Source organism: Plasmodium vivax, chromosome 7, assembly GCF_000002415.2.
Source record: "Plasmodium vivax chromosome 7, whole genome shotgun sequence".
Classification (NCBI taxonomy): domain Eukaryota; phylum Apicomplexa; class Aconoidasida; order Haemosporida; family Plasmodiidae; genus Plasmodium; species Plasmodium vivax.
The window spans coordinates 275457-292232 of record NC_009912.1 but is presented as its reverse complement, the minus strand read 5'-3'; the positions used below and the strand labels follow the sequence as shown (position 1 = coordinate 292232).

The window sequence follows — 16776 nt, the reverse complement described above, 5'->3', positions numbered from 1 at the left end:
GGGAGAAGCTGGTTGGCGAAATTATACGTCTATCGATTGGTACTCTGGTACCCTGGTTTGCTTTTTTTTTCTTTTCTTTTTCTTTCCCCCCTGTTGCGCCCCTGTACCACGGCGGTGGCGGTTAAATCCCGCTCGGCGCGCTGCCAATTCGTTAATTTATATTTTGAGGAAATTTAAAGGCCAAAGACCACCAACAGGGAACCCAGGAAAAAAGGAGGAAAAAAAAAAAAAAAAAGAATTTACAACGTAACAGGGAAAAAGTACAGTCCACGATTCGATCCAAACTGCATAGGTATAACTCTTTTTTTCCTTTTCATTTAAACGCGTTTTTTTTTTTTAGGGTTAAAAGGTGTCGCGAAATGGGCAATGCGTTATAGCAAAATATGTTCACTTCACTTCCCGCGTACACCTGAGCGTGGGCAGAGGTTCAATCAAGTACTGTTGCGTGGGTGTGCGGCATCTTCACACATGACGATTCGTATTAACGTTTTTAATGAATGGCATTTTGTGAAGCAGTAGTCTTTGTCGAGCCGTTTTCTTCTTTCCCGCGGTTATAAATTAAACAGTTTTAATGTGATAGTGACACTTTTGGGGGGGTAAACAAAAAAAAGGACGAAGGAACGGGAAAAAAAAAAAAAAAATATAAATAAAAAAAAAAAAAAAAAACGGCCATCTTCTACCCACCTTTCACCTGCCAGGGGTCATATCGCCGTAAAAGAGGGGTGTGGGTGAATTTTCCCTGCGAGGTTTCCGAAGGCCGGCACGAAATGGGCTCCAAAATAATGCCCCCCTTGTTTTATTGTCCTGCGTCGCGTGAGCGTGTAGAAGATATATAAAGCAAAGCTCGCTTCGACTTTTGCACCGCGGGGCGACTGTCGGGAGTTCCCCCAGTCGTTTTTCGCGTGACGAGGCAGCACAGGAAGGCGGCACAGCAAGGCAGCACAACATCGCTGTATAGCATCGTTTTGCACAGCATCGTCGTGTAGCATAACCTCGCCGCTTATCCTCCACGTGAACCGAATCGGAGGGCGCGTAAAATGACGGAGGCGTCAAAATGGGCCCCGCACAAGTGCCTGCACAAGTGTCTGCGCACGTACCTGCGCACGTACCTGCTGCCCCTGCTTGTCATTTTGCTCACCTGGGGCGATGGGAAGGCCTGGGTGAGCTGCTTCAACAGAGAGGGCCATGAGGCCATAGGGATGGTCGCCATGTCGGGGATGAAGAGCGAGCAGCTGTACGAACTGAAGAAATTGTTAAACGGAAAGGACATCGTGGATATTGGGAAATGGGGGCACCTGGTCCATGACAAAATAAGGGGAGCGGAGTCGATGCATTTCAATTTGCAGAGCCACGACTGCAAGAGGGCCGTCTTCAAGTGCGAGGATGAAAATGGCCTGTGCCTGATCAACTCGATAAAGCACTTCTACGGGAGGTTGGCCGGCGCCCCCTCGGGGAAGCAGCCAGTGAAAAAGGAGTCAGCCGATCAGCCAATCGATCAGCCAACTGAACAGCCAACCGATAAACCAACCGCTAACCCCTCTTCAAGTGCGGCCGCCCCCTTCAAGTACCCCAAAAACATCGCCTTCACAGACGCAGACGCCCTCAAGTACCTGGTCTCCCTCATCGCGGACATGCACCAGCCGCTAAGAATAGCATACCGATCGGACAACGGAGGGAAGGACATCCGAGTGATTCACCACGATGACTACAAGACGGTAAGAACCAACCTCTTCGATTACATGGAGAGTGAGCTAATTAACAAAATGATAAATAGGTACCAGTCCGCATGGTACGGAGGGTGGACACATGTAAATCGACTGTTTGACGAACATAAGAAGGACGAAAAGTTATTTAGTGAAAAAGGAATCGACGCAATAGACATCTGGGGAGAGCAAATTGTAAATGAGTTTTGCTCCGAGTTTTACCTGAACAGCTATGTAACAAATTTTATGGTAGGGAAGGAGGACCAATTGCATTTTGATACATCCAAGGAGATTGAAATTACTTACGACTTGGAGTTCCACCTGGAGAGGATGCTCAAAGTCAACATTTTGAGGGCCGGCTCGCGCATAGCCATCCTCCTCAACAGCCTCTTCGCGAATAGGAAGTTTTCCAGCCTCAGGAAGAAGTCCGAGTTTGACAAAGGTAGGCATGATGGGGTGTGCCTGAGTGGGTAGTCGCGTAATAACCTAAGTGTATTGTTGCCATGGTGCAGTTCTCTACATTAGTCCCTCCCACGGGGATCCATTTGAGAAGGGGGTCACCTTACATTGGCTACCCCCTGATCTGCCCCTCACATGGTTTCCTTCTCCCCCCTCTCCTCGCAGTCGAGTACGAGCAGCTGGAAAGGCAAAAATCGGCCTCCGTGTATAAAAAAAATGCCGTATTTATAAACTTGGCCATCATTTTTCTAGTGCTGGTATGGACAGGGAGAAAATGAGACAACGCGGGGGTACCTGCCTCGTCGCGTCCTTCATGAGCACATGTGTATGCTATTCGGTGGGGCCCTCACCAGATATGTTACGTTCATGGGGTTATTTCTTTTCATTACTTTCCTTTTCTTCCCCTTTTTGCATCTCCGTGCAGGCCGTGATACTCTACTTCAACTTCATTTTTAACAGAAAAAATAAAATGTACCTCCCCAGCAAGGCGGAAGAAGTCGAGTTGCAGGCCAAGTGCAATTGACCATTTGGCAGAGCAGAACGTGCATTAGGGGGAGGGGCCCCTCACTCAGTTGTCTCATGCGCGTGAATGGATGTAAGAGGGGATTTTAAGTGGGGTGAGGAGAGAAAAAAAAAGGAAAGGAAATGATAAAATGAGGGGAAGGTTTACACCGCAAATAATTTTAAAGTAGGAGTGTTAGTCCCTCGTCTGTTAAATCCCATTTGGCGATAACAGTAGGCCCATCTGCTTCGCTCTCGATTGAGGGCAAAGCAATGTGCCGTTTCGAAATGCAGGCCGGTTTGTTCCCCCGGAGTGGTCAGCGTGCGGCAGTTTCCCACGACATTCATTTTGCTTCTTTTTTTTTACTCTATTTTACTTTATTTTACTTTATTTTTTTGTTCTCATTTGTCTTTCTTATTTTTTCCCCTGTGCCTTCCCTCCACACATCGCCCCTCCATTTGTTTCGTGTGGCGAATTTTACTTTCAACGCATCCCCGGGGATTGCAAACCTCAAGTGGGTGAAAATGATCGCCCCGTTTCTTATCGAACGTGGAACATTTTAAAAAAGGGAAAAATAAATATTTCTTGTGCGCGTCCAAATTTTTGTGATTTGCCTCAAGTCGTAGTAACGTTGTAGGAGGGCCCGCGTTCCTCTTCCGATGGAATGCCGTGCAGGCGAATGGGCATGCCGCCACCGCGCCAGGGGTGAGACCCGCCGTGTGATTAACCTCACAAAATGGACCCACTCAAAAAGGGTCAACTGGTGTAATTGCGGAGAAGGTGTCATACCCCTTTCGCGCACACTGCTATAGTGGGGGGATAATCCCCAATTTGGCTTTTCGAAGGGGTGGTGATTTTTTCGGTCATTTTGGTATATTTTATTTTTTATTTATTTTTTTTATTTTGCAACATTGCCGCTTACGCAGAGCGGTGAGTAGGCCCCTCCGCGAAGCTGCAGAAATGAAAAGGGAAAGGAGTCGCACTTGAGGCTTCCCACGTTTGAAAAATTTTTTAAAGGGGGAACGAAGCGGAGGAATACGTAAGGAAGAGAGGCCTTTTCCGCTTTTTCTTTTTTTGCGTTGCGGCTTTTACGAAGTACCTATCCCTGCTGCGAAAGAAAAGTATCATTGATGCTCACACCATCGAACGTGCCATCACGCGGAGGAAAAGGGACGAATATATAGAAAAAAAAAAAGTCGCTTTAATCGATGGCTAAGTGGAAGGGGAAACGGCTAACACTGACCCTAACTATAGCAGCAACACTTGCCGGTCACTTCTGGGCAACATGCTTTGCATATGTAATTAAGCAGCGAGGTAGCTTGCGTCTAAGCCGCTACGGCATAAGAGGGCGGGAGAAAAGTACCGCCGTTCGAATGTCAGCTAGCCAAAATGAGAAGGACCTGAAAATTGTTTTATACCCAGACCCGGTGCTTCGGAAGAAGTGCGACGAGGTGGTGCACTTTGACGACAATTTGAGGGTAAGAAGAGGTGCACCCGGGAGGTGCACGTGGCGCATAGAAGTGGCGCATTGAAGCGGCGCATAGAAGTGGCGCATCGAAATGACGCATATGGCCCACATTCAGGTCGCTCCCCCCTTTGCTCCCCCCCGCAGACCCTCGTCAGAAGCATGTTCAACGTGATGTACGAAAGTAAAGGGATGGGGCTAGCAGCTCCCCAAGTGAACATCAGCAGGAGGATAATCGTGTGGAATGCACTGTATGAGAAAAAGAAAAAGGAAAATGAAAGGGTCTTCATCAATCCCAGCATTGTGGAGCCAAGTCTCGTTCGATCCAAATTGGTAGAGGGCTGCTTGTCATTTCCAGACATTGAGGGGAAGGTAGATCGGCCAAGTGTTGTCTCCATCAGCTACTACGATTTGGACGGCAATAAGCATTTGAAAATTTTGAAGGGGATCCATGCGAGGATCTTCCAGCATGAGTATGACCACCTCGATGGCGTTTTATTCATCGACCGCTTTAGCCAATCGGAGAGGCATAAAGTTCGAGCCAAGTTGAACGCACTGATCCGCACGTTTAGGAGTAACTGCGAGGGGGAGCCCGCCATATGAGATGGCTCTAGGGGCGCCTCCCGCTATGCGCTCAAGCGGCATATCTCATTTGAGGATTCAAACGTGGGAGAGCTTCCCCGGCCAGCAGCCATCAACCAGAAGCTAACTGACACGATAAGTCTACTTTTACGGGCCAAAAAAATGAGCAAATTAAGTAGAAGTAGGTAACTGAGCCAAAAAAAAAGAAAGGGGCAAACAACAGGGAGGCATGGACCAAAAAAGGGGTGCGATTTATCCCCCGTACGTGTTCATCCCAGCTGCGCACCCCAGCTGCTCGCCGCCCAACGCGCCGCCTAACGGGCCTACGTATGAATGGCGCTCTTGTACTTCTTCGCAATGCGGTTGGAAGCGATGGTAGTCGTCTTGCGCAGGGACGCCTTATTGGACGACGTCTTCTTCCTGAGCATGTGATTCCTCCCCGCTTTTTTTCGTATCACCTTCCCATTTTTTGTTATTTTAAAGCGCTTGGCAATTGACTTGTTCGTTTTGGGCTTCACATTTGTGTTTCCACGAACGTGCAAATTGGAGAGACGGAGGTTGCTCTTTTGCAACCCATGTGGGTGTAGAAATAGCGTCGCCTCTGTGTGTGTTCGCTTTTTATTTACACTTTTGTGTGTGTATTTATTTGTCAATGTGTGCTTATGGGCACTTCCTTTTTTTCTGAAGCTGTTCCTGTGTATGGTACTACCTATGAGCGGTCTTTCATTCCTTCCGTCGTGGGGGAGCTTTTCTGGGTGCCCAAGTCGGAGCGCGAGGAGCAACACGATAAAAATGAGGAGGCAACACGTCATGCTTCCTCACAATGCAGTCATGTGTGTGCGTTTATATTGGTACTGCCGATACATTTGTGTGCCCCCGAATATATATACATATATATATATATATATATATTTTTTTTCTTTTTTTTTTTTTTTGCGGGGGGTATTTCCACATTGGATCCTTCCACGTGTGTGTGTCTCTCCCCGCAGGTGAATGCTCACTCGCGTTGGTACCCCATGCAGTTGTACAGACTTATTTGTTGGCCGCGTTTTCTGCGCCCACTTGGTGACTGGGTCCCCACTCACAATTTTGTAAAAGGTCCCCTCTTCCACGGAAAAAAAAAAAAAAAAAAAACACACGTCACACGTTACATATGTCACCCATGTCGCACATTTCTCCGCCCAGCTAGTCATACGTATAAGAAAAGGACCACTTGATATGCGCCGTTGGAAAAGGGGAGTTCGTCCGATTCGCCTCCTCCGAGGGAGTTTTCCATTTCCATATGTTTACTTCTCACCGTGTGGCATCCTTTTAGACATGGCACGTTTGGTGAGCTGTGGGGGGATTTTTTTTTTTTTTAAGATTGCCACTTTGGGTGGCTACAACTGAAGCGGCACAGTCCAGGGAAAGGACCCGAAAGAGACCACTTCCCGGCGCGCTACACCTCTTTGCGCAAAAGAGCGGAGGTGTTATCATTAATGGTGGCTACCTCCGCGAATTGTTGTGGCCAATTTGGTGAGCGGCTAAGCGGCGCTTCACTGAAAGGGGGGTCGCACTAAATTGTGATCAACTGAATTTTGATCAACTGAACGGTGGCCGACTAAATGGTGGCTGTTTTTCCCCCCCCCCCCCCGTGTGCGCAACGCGGCGTACACAGGAATGCCCTTTCGCGCTGGCGCCCTCTGCCTCATCCCAATGTGCGTGTGTTGGCAATCACGCTCTTTTTGCCTCTTCGCATGCTGCTTGTTAGGGCGTGATGCAAAAAAAAAGGGGGAAACACGAAAGGGAGGGGAAAAACACAAAAAGGGGGAAAAACAAAAAAAAGGGGAAAAATGGGGGCATTTATCCCCTGCGAGTTCCCGTTTGGTTAAAAAAAAAAAAAAAAGTGTACGTATGGACGTATTTGCCGTAAGTTTTTCCCCAAATGGGGCAGTCACTAATTTAGAGAATAACTCATGGCAATCTCCTGGGGGGAGGATTCTGGAGAGGCCCCCATAAAACCTCCTACTACCGGTACACCTCCATGGGCATAATCAAGCATTTCACTTCACTTGGTGAATCACGCGCGAGGGCGCACACGCGCCTGCCTCCCGAATGGGGTGAACTCCCACGAGATAGCGTAACCCAGGGGAACATGCAAAAGGTAATAGGATAACATATGGGTCTCCCCCGAGCAAATATGCGTGAAGCGGCAATAAATCGGTAAAGAAGTTCGGAAGAGCTGGAAACAAGCATGGCAATTTTTTCGAAAAATGGGACACCCTGTTTGGGCGACGGCAGCAGCGTTAATGGGAGCCGCGTGCATGTACATGTACGCACGGATGAATGTGCGGAGCGGTATGTAACGGCCCACCACGGCTTGGCTTAGCAGACCGCCTCACCGGTTAGCTGCCCAAAGCTGCCAAATTGGCGGCCCCACAGCAGCCCCAAAACTGCCATATTGGCCGCCCCCAACTGTGGACCTACAAACCCCCGCGACGCAGAACGCAAAGGTCAAAATTTGTGCCTCGAACCCACCCCTTTTTTATTTTTCTCCCTCCATAGAAAAAAGCAAAAATTTTAATTTACTTTCTTTAAAAAGTTGCTTGCCTTTTTTTTTTTAAAAAAAATAACTACAAAAGGGGGTATACTACAATTGTGTTATGATGTAGTTGAAAAAAAAAAAAAAAAAATTAGTACGCACAGGATTTGCAGAAAGTACAGCAAAATTAGCAGCTCTGAGTGAATTGCCTCGACGTATGTATCATCCGCTGGGAAGAATTCCAACTGGACGTTCCTCCGCGCGTGAGTGATGCGTATGCTGCTCTGCTCGAATGCGTCGTAGTGGTTTTCCTTTTCTTTCGCGCGCGTGGGAAGGCGGTTCACCTTAGCGTCTGTTCGAGGGTACCCTGCGTGTATGAATAAGTATACATGTACAAATAAGTATATATGTACACGTTTGGGATCTGCGGGATAGGCCGTTACCTTTTCTTTCCCCGAGTACATTGCCGCACTTCGTGGAGAGAGCGCCCTGCCTCGCCCCCTTCTAACCGCGCACATCTGCAGAGTGCAGGAAAACGCCTCGCGCTGCATCTACATGTGTGCCTAAACATTTGGTGCGCCGCAAACCCACATTGTTGACGCGGCTGTACCGCTATATTTGCCGCGATCGGTTGGCGAGTCTGCCCTGTAACCTGCGCGCCAAAAGGGAAAGCGGCGAAGGCAACCCAACCGGGGAGGCTGCGCGCATCCGTCCGAACCGACGCGGAGAAGTCTGACGGGTGCGCTTATATCATGTCATTGGGGGAGGGGTAGAACGAAGGAGCGAAGAGGAGAAAAAGCGTGGTAAGTGAAAGTCGAGGTAGAGCAGCTGTGCGGAGGAGGGAAGCCAAGAAGTGTTATACTCTATAGGCGCGGTAGACCCGACGGACACGCTAGGTTAGCCCCTCCCGTGTGCGCATAACTAACCCCCTCGCTACCCCCACGTACGAACTGCCACACACCGCCACTCACCGCTAATTCCCCCGCACAATGGAGAACCTCCTGGGCAAGGTGGACAAAATCGAGCCGTTCGACCCGAAGGTGAAGGAGGAGTACAACCAGTTCAAGTACGACGTGACGAAGCAGGCGATCGAATCGCTGAGGGAGAGGATCCCCAAAAGGATCATTTATTTCAACACCCTGGTGAACGTGAATGCAGAGCCGGGCACCATCCTAGATGTAAGCGACTTAGATACAAACACATACAAATATACGACAAATCAGACGGAGGAAAACATACGGAAGAAACATAAGACAAATGATCACGATGTGATTGAAAAAAAAAAAGACTCCATAGAAATGAACAGCAAAAATGATACCCATTATGAAGAGAAAAAAATAGTTGTTGATGAAAATGTTATTTACACCCACTACGTACCTTCCCACAAACAGATTAACGCAGAATTGGAAAAGATAAAGGCCTACTCTTCCGAGCTCATCGAAATTATAGGCAATATTAAGCTGTGGATACAATTGAATGTGCCCAGAATTGAAGATGGGAACAATTTTGGGGTGGGGATTCAAGAGGAAGCTATACAGGAGCTAGCCAGAGTTGAGGAGAGTGCTTTTAATTTATATGATGCCATTGTTAAGTACTATATGGATAGAGCCAAACTGTCAACCAAAGTTATTAAGTACCCTAATGTGTATGACTACCAGGAGGCTGTTCGGGAGTTAGACGAAAAGGAATGGGTACACATCAAAATTACCATCATTGATATGCGCAATAATTATATTATGCTTTACGATTTGTTGTGTAAAAACTGGGAGAAGGTCGTCAAGCCGAAAAATGAAGATGCCCATCATAGGATGACTTTTTAGCTGGAGCTTGCCAAGCGGGGACTGGGGAGGAGACTCCCCCTGCTTCATACTATATATAGTACCCTTTTTGCCGTCGCCACTGCCTAGGTGCGAAGCAGTGAAGTTAGCTCGCCCTTCATGTCGAAGTGAAGTGGGGATTCCGCAAGGAAGGTATGCTACGATTCCGTGCACCCCTAAAGAACATCTGCACAGGGGAGGGGTCACCATCAGGGGGAATACTCAAAGGGGGCAGAAATTACGAGTGCTCCAACTTTAGGGGGAAACATAACCTGTTTTATCCCCATGCGTGGTTACCAAGGTGGAGCGGCCTTCTTGGGGGGGACACCTTCGGAGGATACACCGTTGAGAAGGCGGGTCACACCGCAGCTTATCACCGCTTACCACCGCGTACCGCCTCTCCCCCGCGTGCTTATCCTCAATTTGTCCACTGCGCGCACGGAGACTCTTTCCCTTTTTTTAAAAAACGGTCTTACTTTTTTTTTTAACACAATTTTCGCTTAACGCAAAAAAATAAGAAGTTAATGAGAAAATAAAAGCCATACGCGGGGTAGGCTGTCGAAGGGCGGCTACCACTTTGCAGCGGGAATGTGGGCACCTCTGCTAGCCTCTCACGGGAGCAATTGGGTGATGGTGCCATGGGGAGAAGCTCACTGGGGGCCCCCTAAATAGGTGGTAGTTACTTCAAGTGAGCTTCACAAAAAGGGGGGAAAAAAAAAGAAACGTGCGGCTGTCCCATCATATATGCGCTGTGGAGGACCCTACCCGCCTGCAAATTTTGTAACTCGCTAAGCCCCCTACTTGGTGTTCAGCGCAATGTACTTCCTGGGGAGGCTGTAATTTCTAATCAAAATGTCGTGAATCATATTTACGACATTGCCCTGGACGAGGACTTCCTCCTTTTTGGTGGAGGGCGAAAGGACAATGGAGCAAGAACAAGCCAGCTGCTTCTGCACATGCTCCGTAAATTTGTTCAAATCCACATGGAAGAGGAACAAATTTGTAATATGGGTAACATATTTTTTCCCCTTCATCCTGGCAACAGCGTAAATGTGGATAGATGGGCACTTCCCCTTGGTCACTTTAATTGGGTCTACATCGAAATTAGCATACGGTTTGATTATGGCATAGCAGGGCAGTTGAGTCGAGACGAACTGGCTGAGCAAGGATTCATACGGCATGGTGGAGGACTCACATGGGCCATTTAAAACGGCTCTCAAATCATCGTTCAGTTTCACCACCTGGGGATCCTTGCCGCTCACCAGCTTCTGACTCTGTACATACGATTTTAGAACATCCTTCAGCTGCATAATGTTGTAGTAGGAACTTCTCTCCGTTTTGCTATCTACACATTTGAAGATGTTTATCCCCTTGGAGGAAGGCATGTAAAATTCGAGTACCTGCACCCCTTTATTGGTCGCTTCGGATGTCGCTTTATTTGTCGCTTCATTTGATGTACTTTTGTCTTGATGAGCACCACTGTTTGGGGTGCATTCCGCCCCGTTTTGTGTACCCCCCCCATCATTTTCGCCGCCCTCCAACTGGCATAGTTTCTTCTCCTCCAAAGACATGGGCTTATAAGAGGAGATCACAGAGCTACCCCTTCGTATATTCACAACGGACATAACATTTCTGTTTTCTTTTATCTTAATGAGCTTTAACTTGGAGCAGTGTTGCACAAATTTGCTAATTTTTTTATAAGTCGATTTTTTAACATCCAATTGTAGGTTCACCTCTTTTGCTTTTATTTTATTTGCAATGTCGGTAGGGACTCCCAGTTTTTGTAGCTCTCCCAGGAAAGCCTCATTTCTGTGAATGTATAGAAACTCCTTGGTCATCCTGCTATACACTCCGGAAACTTCCAACGGGAGGTTATCATCACTAAGTGAGTGAGCTACTTCTAGGAAGAGGAACATCAGCAGTGCATCCTGCTGTTCGCTTTTCAGTGCGAATGTGTCTTTTTCATTTCTCTCTTGGGGCATGTTCACGTTGGGTTCCTCCACAAAGGAGGCTTCGCTCACCGTTTCCTCGTCGTCATATTTTGCCTCTTTCGATTCGCTTCTAAATGGGGCCTTTTTTAGTGAAACTTCCTTATGGTCTTCACCCTGGCCGTTTGGCTCATTTTCCTCCGCTGAGCATTCGTCCCACTCGTTCATTACGTCTGTCTCTGTGTGGGTGCTGTTATCCACCGCTTTGCTCATTTCGTCTCTCTTCCCCTGCTCAGTTGCGGGGTTACCATGCAGGTGGTGCTTCTTCTGCTGATTTGTTTTCTCCTCCTCAGGGGTGTCCCTTTTATGGGAACTCTCCTCCATTGAGTCGATACCCACTGTGCACTTTTTTTTCACTTCACTTGGGGGATTTTGTTCCTTAAATTGGGTGTCCTTCCCAGTTTGTTTTTTTCCTCCCTTGGCATTTTTGCTGCTGGGTGGTGGTGCATCCCCTTTTGCGTGGCTCCTTTGGGCCAGTATCACTGCAAAATGTTTGTAAAAATTGTCTAGGCTTTTTTCGCTCGTTTTGCCTGTGGGCTTGGGTTCGCTTCGTGCGGCGGGGTCGCCCTCCCCGTTCGGCTTCTCCTGCTCGCTTTCGTCGTCCGTGAAGGCGCGGTAGCGGTTATCGAGGGGGTCCTCATGGGGTTTTTCATCATTGGGGGGGTCCGAACAGAGGGCATCACTGCCACCGTCTGCGCCCGTTCCAACATCTCCACCGGGGTCCCCCCTTTGCTGCCCCCCCTTTTGCGCCTTTTTCTTCCCCTTACTCTCATCGTACACCCTAAACTCGTCAAAGTTGTCCACGACGTTCTCCACCGAGTCGATAATTTTCCCCTGGAAGCTGCTGTGCGGAACAGTTTGGGACCCCATCCTCCACAGCTCATCATTAAAAATGTGAACGACCTTTAAGCACTTCCCTTTTAGATTGTAGAAGCAGTTGTTACTGTCATAGTCCACTGAGCATTGCCCAACTGCAAAAAGGTGCGGGTTATTAAACACTCGAACGCCCCATACACTTCCCTCCTTTAGTGCTTCTAAATGGTCTACCTCTTTGCATATTCCTGGGATCATCAAGTCGGCTCCCTTCATGAGAAATTCGGAGGCAGGTGGGTATATGACAAAGCAGGGGATCAGGCGGGGAAACTTCCATAGTGTGTACACCGTTGGGAAGAGGTCATTTTTGATGGAAAACAGAACTGGGATGTTCTTCGAAAAGTAGATGGTAATTTTTGTTTTCTGCACTTTGCAGATGCTGGTGTTTTCCTTGTCCAAAATTTCGTCCACCTGCTCGTCGCTCTCCAGGTTGAAGGTGCTCTTGATGGTCGCGGCGAGTCTGCGCGGGGGGTGCAATTGCACGCATATGAGTGTGCACATGTGTATGTGTATGCACATATGTACGCACATATGTACGTGGACGTGTGGGGAAGAGCTACCCATCAGGGGGAAAACCCCCCGCTGAGGGATAAGAGGGAAGTTTTCTCCCATCCGCTACACCCCCATGTGTGCACTTACTTTTTCCTGTCCTTGTTTCCGAGGAAGTTTTTGTTGCCAAGGGCTATTTTGCTTTTGAACATGTTTCGCAGGGGGGAAAAAGAGAAAAAGTGCGAACGGGCGGGAATAAACCAACACGGGGCAAGGTAACACTATCGAATTATGTACTGACTAGCGGCAAACAAAGTCCACTGCGCATCCCTACTGTTGCGACAGCTCTATGTTCAAATTTGCAACTTGCGTAAAATGTAGAAACAAAGGAGAGATGATTAACCTATCGCGTGGGAGCAATATGCAGCCCTGCTCTGCCTTTTTTTTTTTTTTTTTTGGGTGGCCTTTGTGATTGGCATGTCCTTGAGCGGTGTGACACTCGAATGGGGCACTTCAGGTTGGGATTGTTTTTCTCATATTTTATCCTTTTTTTTCTCCATTTTTTATCTCCTTTTTTGGGGCCCCCCCTCACCGCTAACCTTCGCATTGTTCACGCGCACAGTTTCGTGCGCATGGGGGTGCCGAATTAACGTCGCGCCTACATAGAGTGGCCACATATAACAGTGAGGCTTTGTTTTCACCCCCGCTGCGATTAGCTGCGCAAGGTATGCCCCGCTAAGAGAAATTGCAAATTTCAATGTTTTTTTTTTTTTTTTTTTCGGTCACTCTAGGGGATGCGTAATTGTGCATGAAGTGAACTGGAGGGGGGTGGAGGAAAGGACCTCCACGAAGTTGTACAGATGTTGCGTCAAGTTGGGCTTTGCATGTGTAAAGCGTGGAAGGGGCAGGAACGATTCGCCTTATTTTGTAGGTACGTTCTCTCACATTTTAGCACACCTTTGTGAGTGCCTTCCCGAAGAGGCGAAAGAGGAGGGTTGAAATGGGGAACCATCCCTAGCGGCAACTGCCATTTATGGTAAGGGATATGGAATGCCCACCGCTGAACCGCGCAAGGAAAAAAAACGACACCTGCAAAATGGAAGCTACAATGGCAGCTACAATGGCAGCTACAATGGAAGCTACAATGGCAGCTAATACGACAACTGATCAGGATCAACTTCCTTCTGCTTAAGAATTACCCCTTCGTGTAAATTACCTACAACCACTTCATCCCAGTGTACACATGGGCGTAACTGGTTCGGGTAACATCATCATTTGTGGCGGGTGCACACGTGCAGTTACACAAGTACCCATGGGTCACTTCCTTCTTATGGCACATTAAGCGAAGGAATGCCCATAGGCACGTAGAGGCACATGTACACAGAGAGGAAGACGAAGGATAACTCCCCACGACGCGCAACCTGTTGAGGCATCATTCCACATTTTTCACTTCATAAGTGTACGAACGGGGGTAGTACACGCCGTATAGTATGTATCCCCCCCAACGAAGGACATGTAAAAGTCCCACACCATCATCCTTTGTCAATGGAAAAAAAAAAAAAAAACTTCACTTCCTTTGGCTTCTTACCTCCCCGCATAATTCACATTTTTCCAAAAAGCATACTAAAATGGCTAAAGTTTCATTTTCACATTGTTCATTCAGCTGAGAGATTAAGCGAAAGAGGTTAATTATAAATGCGTCTGTTGGATTATCTGGCGCATTCTTTTGTGCAAAACACATGGGCCAAACATCGCTTAATTTAACATTTTGAGGAGGGGAAAAAAAGGAACAGCAGGAAGAGGCGCAGAAGGGGCAGTACTTGTGGTGCTTTTCTTTTTAACATTTTTTTTTCGAACACCTTCCTGTCCACCGTGTTTACATACCCGGCAGCGGCTCCGCTTTGGTTACACAACGTTGTCGCCTTTTTTAATGTCCCAAATTGGGTGCCTCGGCGGGGTTACTTCTCCAATTTTGTTCCGTTAGCATTTGTTCATTTCTCATTTGTTCCTTTCGCATTTGTTCCTTTCTCATTTGTTCCTTTCGCATTTGTTCCTTTCTCATTTGTTCCCTGTTCACTGTTTTTTTTTTTTTTTTTCGCGTGTGCACATGTGCGTGCGGGGGAAGGGGTCCCCCGGAGCGAGTTGGATGGGCAACAGGGGGACACACTAGCAGCGTAATATTTAAGAGGAAAAATAGTGTTCGCAAAAAAGGGTGACATTTGACGAAAAAGAAGTCGAAAATTTGTGTAAAAAATGTCACACATTTTTGTAAAAAAGTTCAGAAATATTGGCAAAAAAATTCGGTAAAAAATCGGCAAAAAAGTCAAAATTTTGGCAAAAAAAGTGGAAAAAATTGCGGGGAAAAAACGCAAAGGCAACATCGCCCGGCCATTTTCTACAAAAAGGAGAATTAAAATAAAAAACTGTTCCACGAAGCATCGCCTCGCTTAACGCATTTTTGTCCCCCAATTTCCCAATTTGTTTTGTTGTGTGCGCGCAGGAATAAGAAGTACATAATTTGCACACACATACTTATATGTACGTGCATACGCATACGTGTGTGCAAATTATATACTTCTTATGCCTGCTGGCACGCGATTGGCCGTTTTGCAAATAAGCAACCGCGTCTACACCGCGCCTGTCGTGTGAGCGTTGTTACCTTGAAGGAAAAATTGTACTGTCCGTGTGGGCCACTTTTTTCCACGCCCCCTCTCAACAACTCAGAAGAGGAAGTGTATTTGCGCGCGACGGTGTACATCATTCTCGTCCTTTAACTTAAAAGGAAAAATGATTTTTTAAAATTTTAAAAGGAAGTGCAACCCTTTGTATTACAAATAAATAACCGTTTAAGGGAATTGCAGGGAGGCGGGTGCAGCGGTTAATTCCAATTTCGCGAGAAAAACGGTAACATTTCGGCACATTTTTCATGCGAGTGGGAGCACAGAAAAGGCAATGTACAAATGCGTACCTACATACACTTGCTCCCCTTCCCCCTCCTCTAGCGTGCTAACCGTTGCAGAATAAGGAACAAACCTGCTAACAATGATGCCGGAAAATTGCTCCAGGAAATCCGTTTCCAGACTGTTCGACTGCCTATCGAAGGTAACTCCCCCTCAAAGCGTTTTCCGCTTATGATACTACCACACTATGTTTGCATACCTTTTGCGTAACTGGACCTGTATGTGCAAATTGTCCTCCAACTGGAGGGGCCTATGACGGCTGTCTCCTGTCTTGCTGTTTGTGCCACTTCATTTGTTCGTACTTTTTTTTTTTTTTTTTTCCCCCATTTCAGGAAATTGAAAAACAGCAGCCAAAAAACGTTATTCATTTTATGGTCGACTTTTTATGTAAAAATTATGGTTCACATTTGAGGGGATTTGCCCACGTCTGGGATGTAGGTAATCAGTCGAAAGGGCGTTGCATCCTTCGAGCGCGTCTGCAGTGGTTAGAAGTTGTACAGAGGGGGAGAGGTCAATAAGGGGGAAGGCCAAACTGCGGCAAAACATTTAAACATAGGAAAAAGGAAAAATGCGTCTTTTTTTTTTTTTTATTTTCCATTTTTTCCTTATGGACTTGCTTCTCAGATTTGGAACTGGAGAAGGAAAAAAAACTAGTGATTGAGTTTTTTAAGAGCCAGAAATTAACCACAGAAATTGCCAAGCATTTCATCAGCGTCGGATTTGACAGTGTAAGTGGGGGAGTCCAAACAATATGCACCTGGCAAGAGCACAAAATTGCCGCTTTTATTTGGTGTACTACATTTGCGCTAATTTTTTTTTTTTTTTTTTTCTTTTCCCATTTTAACAGATGGAGTCTCTGCTATACTTGAACGCGCATGTTTTGGACGACATCGAAAAGTTTAACAACGTGAATTGGCTGCCCGGACATAAAATAAGACTGCAGGTGGGGGAATCTGCCGTGGACTCCGCAAAGGAGTTGCCTCCAGGCACAATGTTGCGGGGGGTTTGCGCGTCCATTGGGGGGATTATTCCCCGTATCTTTCCCCCTTTCCTCATTCCCCCTTTCACCATTCCTTACCCCCCAACGCAGCAAATGTTTTCAAACATCCAGGAGAACATCAAAACGTTCTATGCGGAGTATGACAAGGATGACGTAAAATGCGGCCTCGATTACAGCGCATTGAGAGTAAGTCCGGGGAGGCAAAAAAGAAAAGAAAAAAAAAAAAAAAGAAAACTGTGAGGGTTTCCGTACACCAACGTGGGCAATTACAGCTGTGTGTGTGCACATAAGCGCGAGAGGATAGTTTTCCCGACAACCCCTTACAGTGACGTCGTTTCCTCCCCTTCACGCAGCAACAGGCAAGCTACACGATACTGTCTCCTTTTCAGCAGCTCTAAATTGTGAATAAATGTCAAA

The 16776-nt window shown here is 47.1% G+C and overlaps 6 protein-coding genes across 6 annotated transcripts, besides 10 other annotated features; 4 read left to right on the top strand and 2 right to left on the bottom strand.

Moving 5' to 3' along the window:
* Nucleotides 1-89: 89 nt before the first annotated feature.
* Nucleotides 90-113: a microsatellite.
* Nucleotides 114-1037: 924 nt separating this feature from the next.
* On the top strand, nt 1038-2685 carry PVX_098845 (S1/P1nuclease, putative; the record flags this gene model as incomplete). Its single annotated transcript, XM_001614568.1, has 3 exons — nt 1038-2145; nt 2328-2419; nt 2587-2685. The coding sequence occupies 3 exons, from the start codon at nt 1038-1040 to the stop codon at nt 2683-2685; spliced, it is 1299 nt and encodes a 432-aa protein (XP_001614618.1).
* A 301-nt stretch (nt 2686-2986) lies between these two features.
* Nucleotides 2987-3022: a microsatellite.
* A 622-nt stretch (nt 3023-3644) lies between these two features.
* Nucleotides 3645-3678: a microsatellite.
* A 359-nt stretch (nt 3679-4037) lies between these two features.
* Nucleotides 4038-4732, top strand: PVX_098840 (formylmethionine deformylase, putative; the record flags this gene model as incomplete). Its single annotated transcript, XM_001614567.1, has 2 exons — nt 4038-4142; nt 4277-4732. 2 exons carry the CDS (start codon nt 4038-4040, stop codon nt 4730-4732), a joined length of 561 nt encoding a protein of 186 aa, XP_001614617.1.
* Nucleotides 4403-4426: a microsatellite.
* A 302-nt stretch (nt 4733-5034) lies between the features above and the next one.
* PVX_098835 (ribosomal protein L35, putative) lies at nt 5035-5523 on the bottom strand (the record flags this gene model as incomplete). The annotated part of the gene is made up of 1 exon (XM_001614566.1): nt 5035-5523. One exon carries the CDS (start codon nt 5521-5523, stop codon nt 5035-5037), a length of 489 nt encoding a protein of 162 aa, XP_001614616.1.
* A 1039-nt stretch (nt 5524-6562) lies between these two features.
* Nucleotides 6563-6604: a microsatellite.
* A 668-nt stretch (nt 6605-7272) lies between these two features.
* PVX_098830 (proteasome activator complex subunit 3, putative) lies at nt 7273-9556 on the top strand. The gene has a single exon (XM_001614565.1). The coding sequence runs from the start codon at nt 8222-8224 to the stop codon at nt 9050-9052; it is 831 nt and encodes a 276-aa protein (XP_001614615.1). The 5' UTR covers nt 7273-8221; the 3' UTR covers nt 9053-9556.
* Nucleotides 8281-8303: a microsatellite.
* Nucleotides 8304-8339: a microsatellite.
* Nucleotides 8340-8358: a microsatellite.
* Nucleotides 9557-9846: 290 nt separating the features above from the next.
* PVX_098825 (hypothetical protein, conserved) lies at nt 9847-12411 on the bottom strand (the record flags this gene model as incomplete). The annotated part of the gene is made up of 1 exon (XM_001614564.1): nt 9847-12411. One exon carries the CDS (start codon nt 12409-12411, stop codon nt 9847-9849), a length of 2565 nt encoding a protein of 854 aa, XP_001614614.1.
* Nucleotides 10217-10237: a microsatellite.
* A 2960-nt stretch (nt 12412-15371) lies between the features above and the next one.
* Nucleotides 15372-15400: a microsatellite.
* A 41-nt stretch (nt 15401-15441) lies between these two features.
* Nucleotides 15442-16599, top strand: PVX_098820 (hypothetical protein; the record flags this gene model as incomplete). Its single annotated transcript, XM_001614563.1, has 4 exons — nt 15442-15501; nt 15692-15797; nt 15879-16087; nt 16207-16599. 4 exons carry the CDS (start codon nt 15442-15444, stop codon nt 16597-16599), a joined length of 768 nt encoding a protein of 255 aa, XP_001614613.1.
* Nucleotides 16600-16776: the final 177 nt, after the last annotated feature.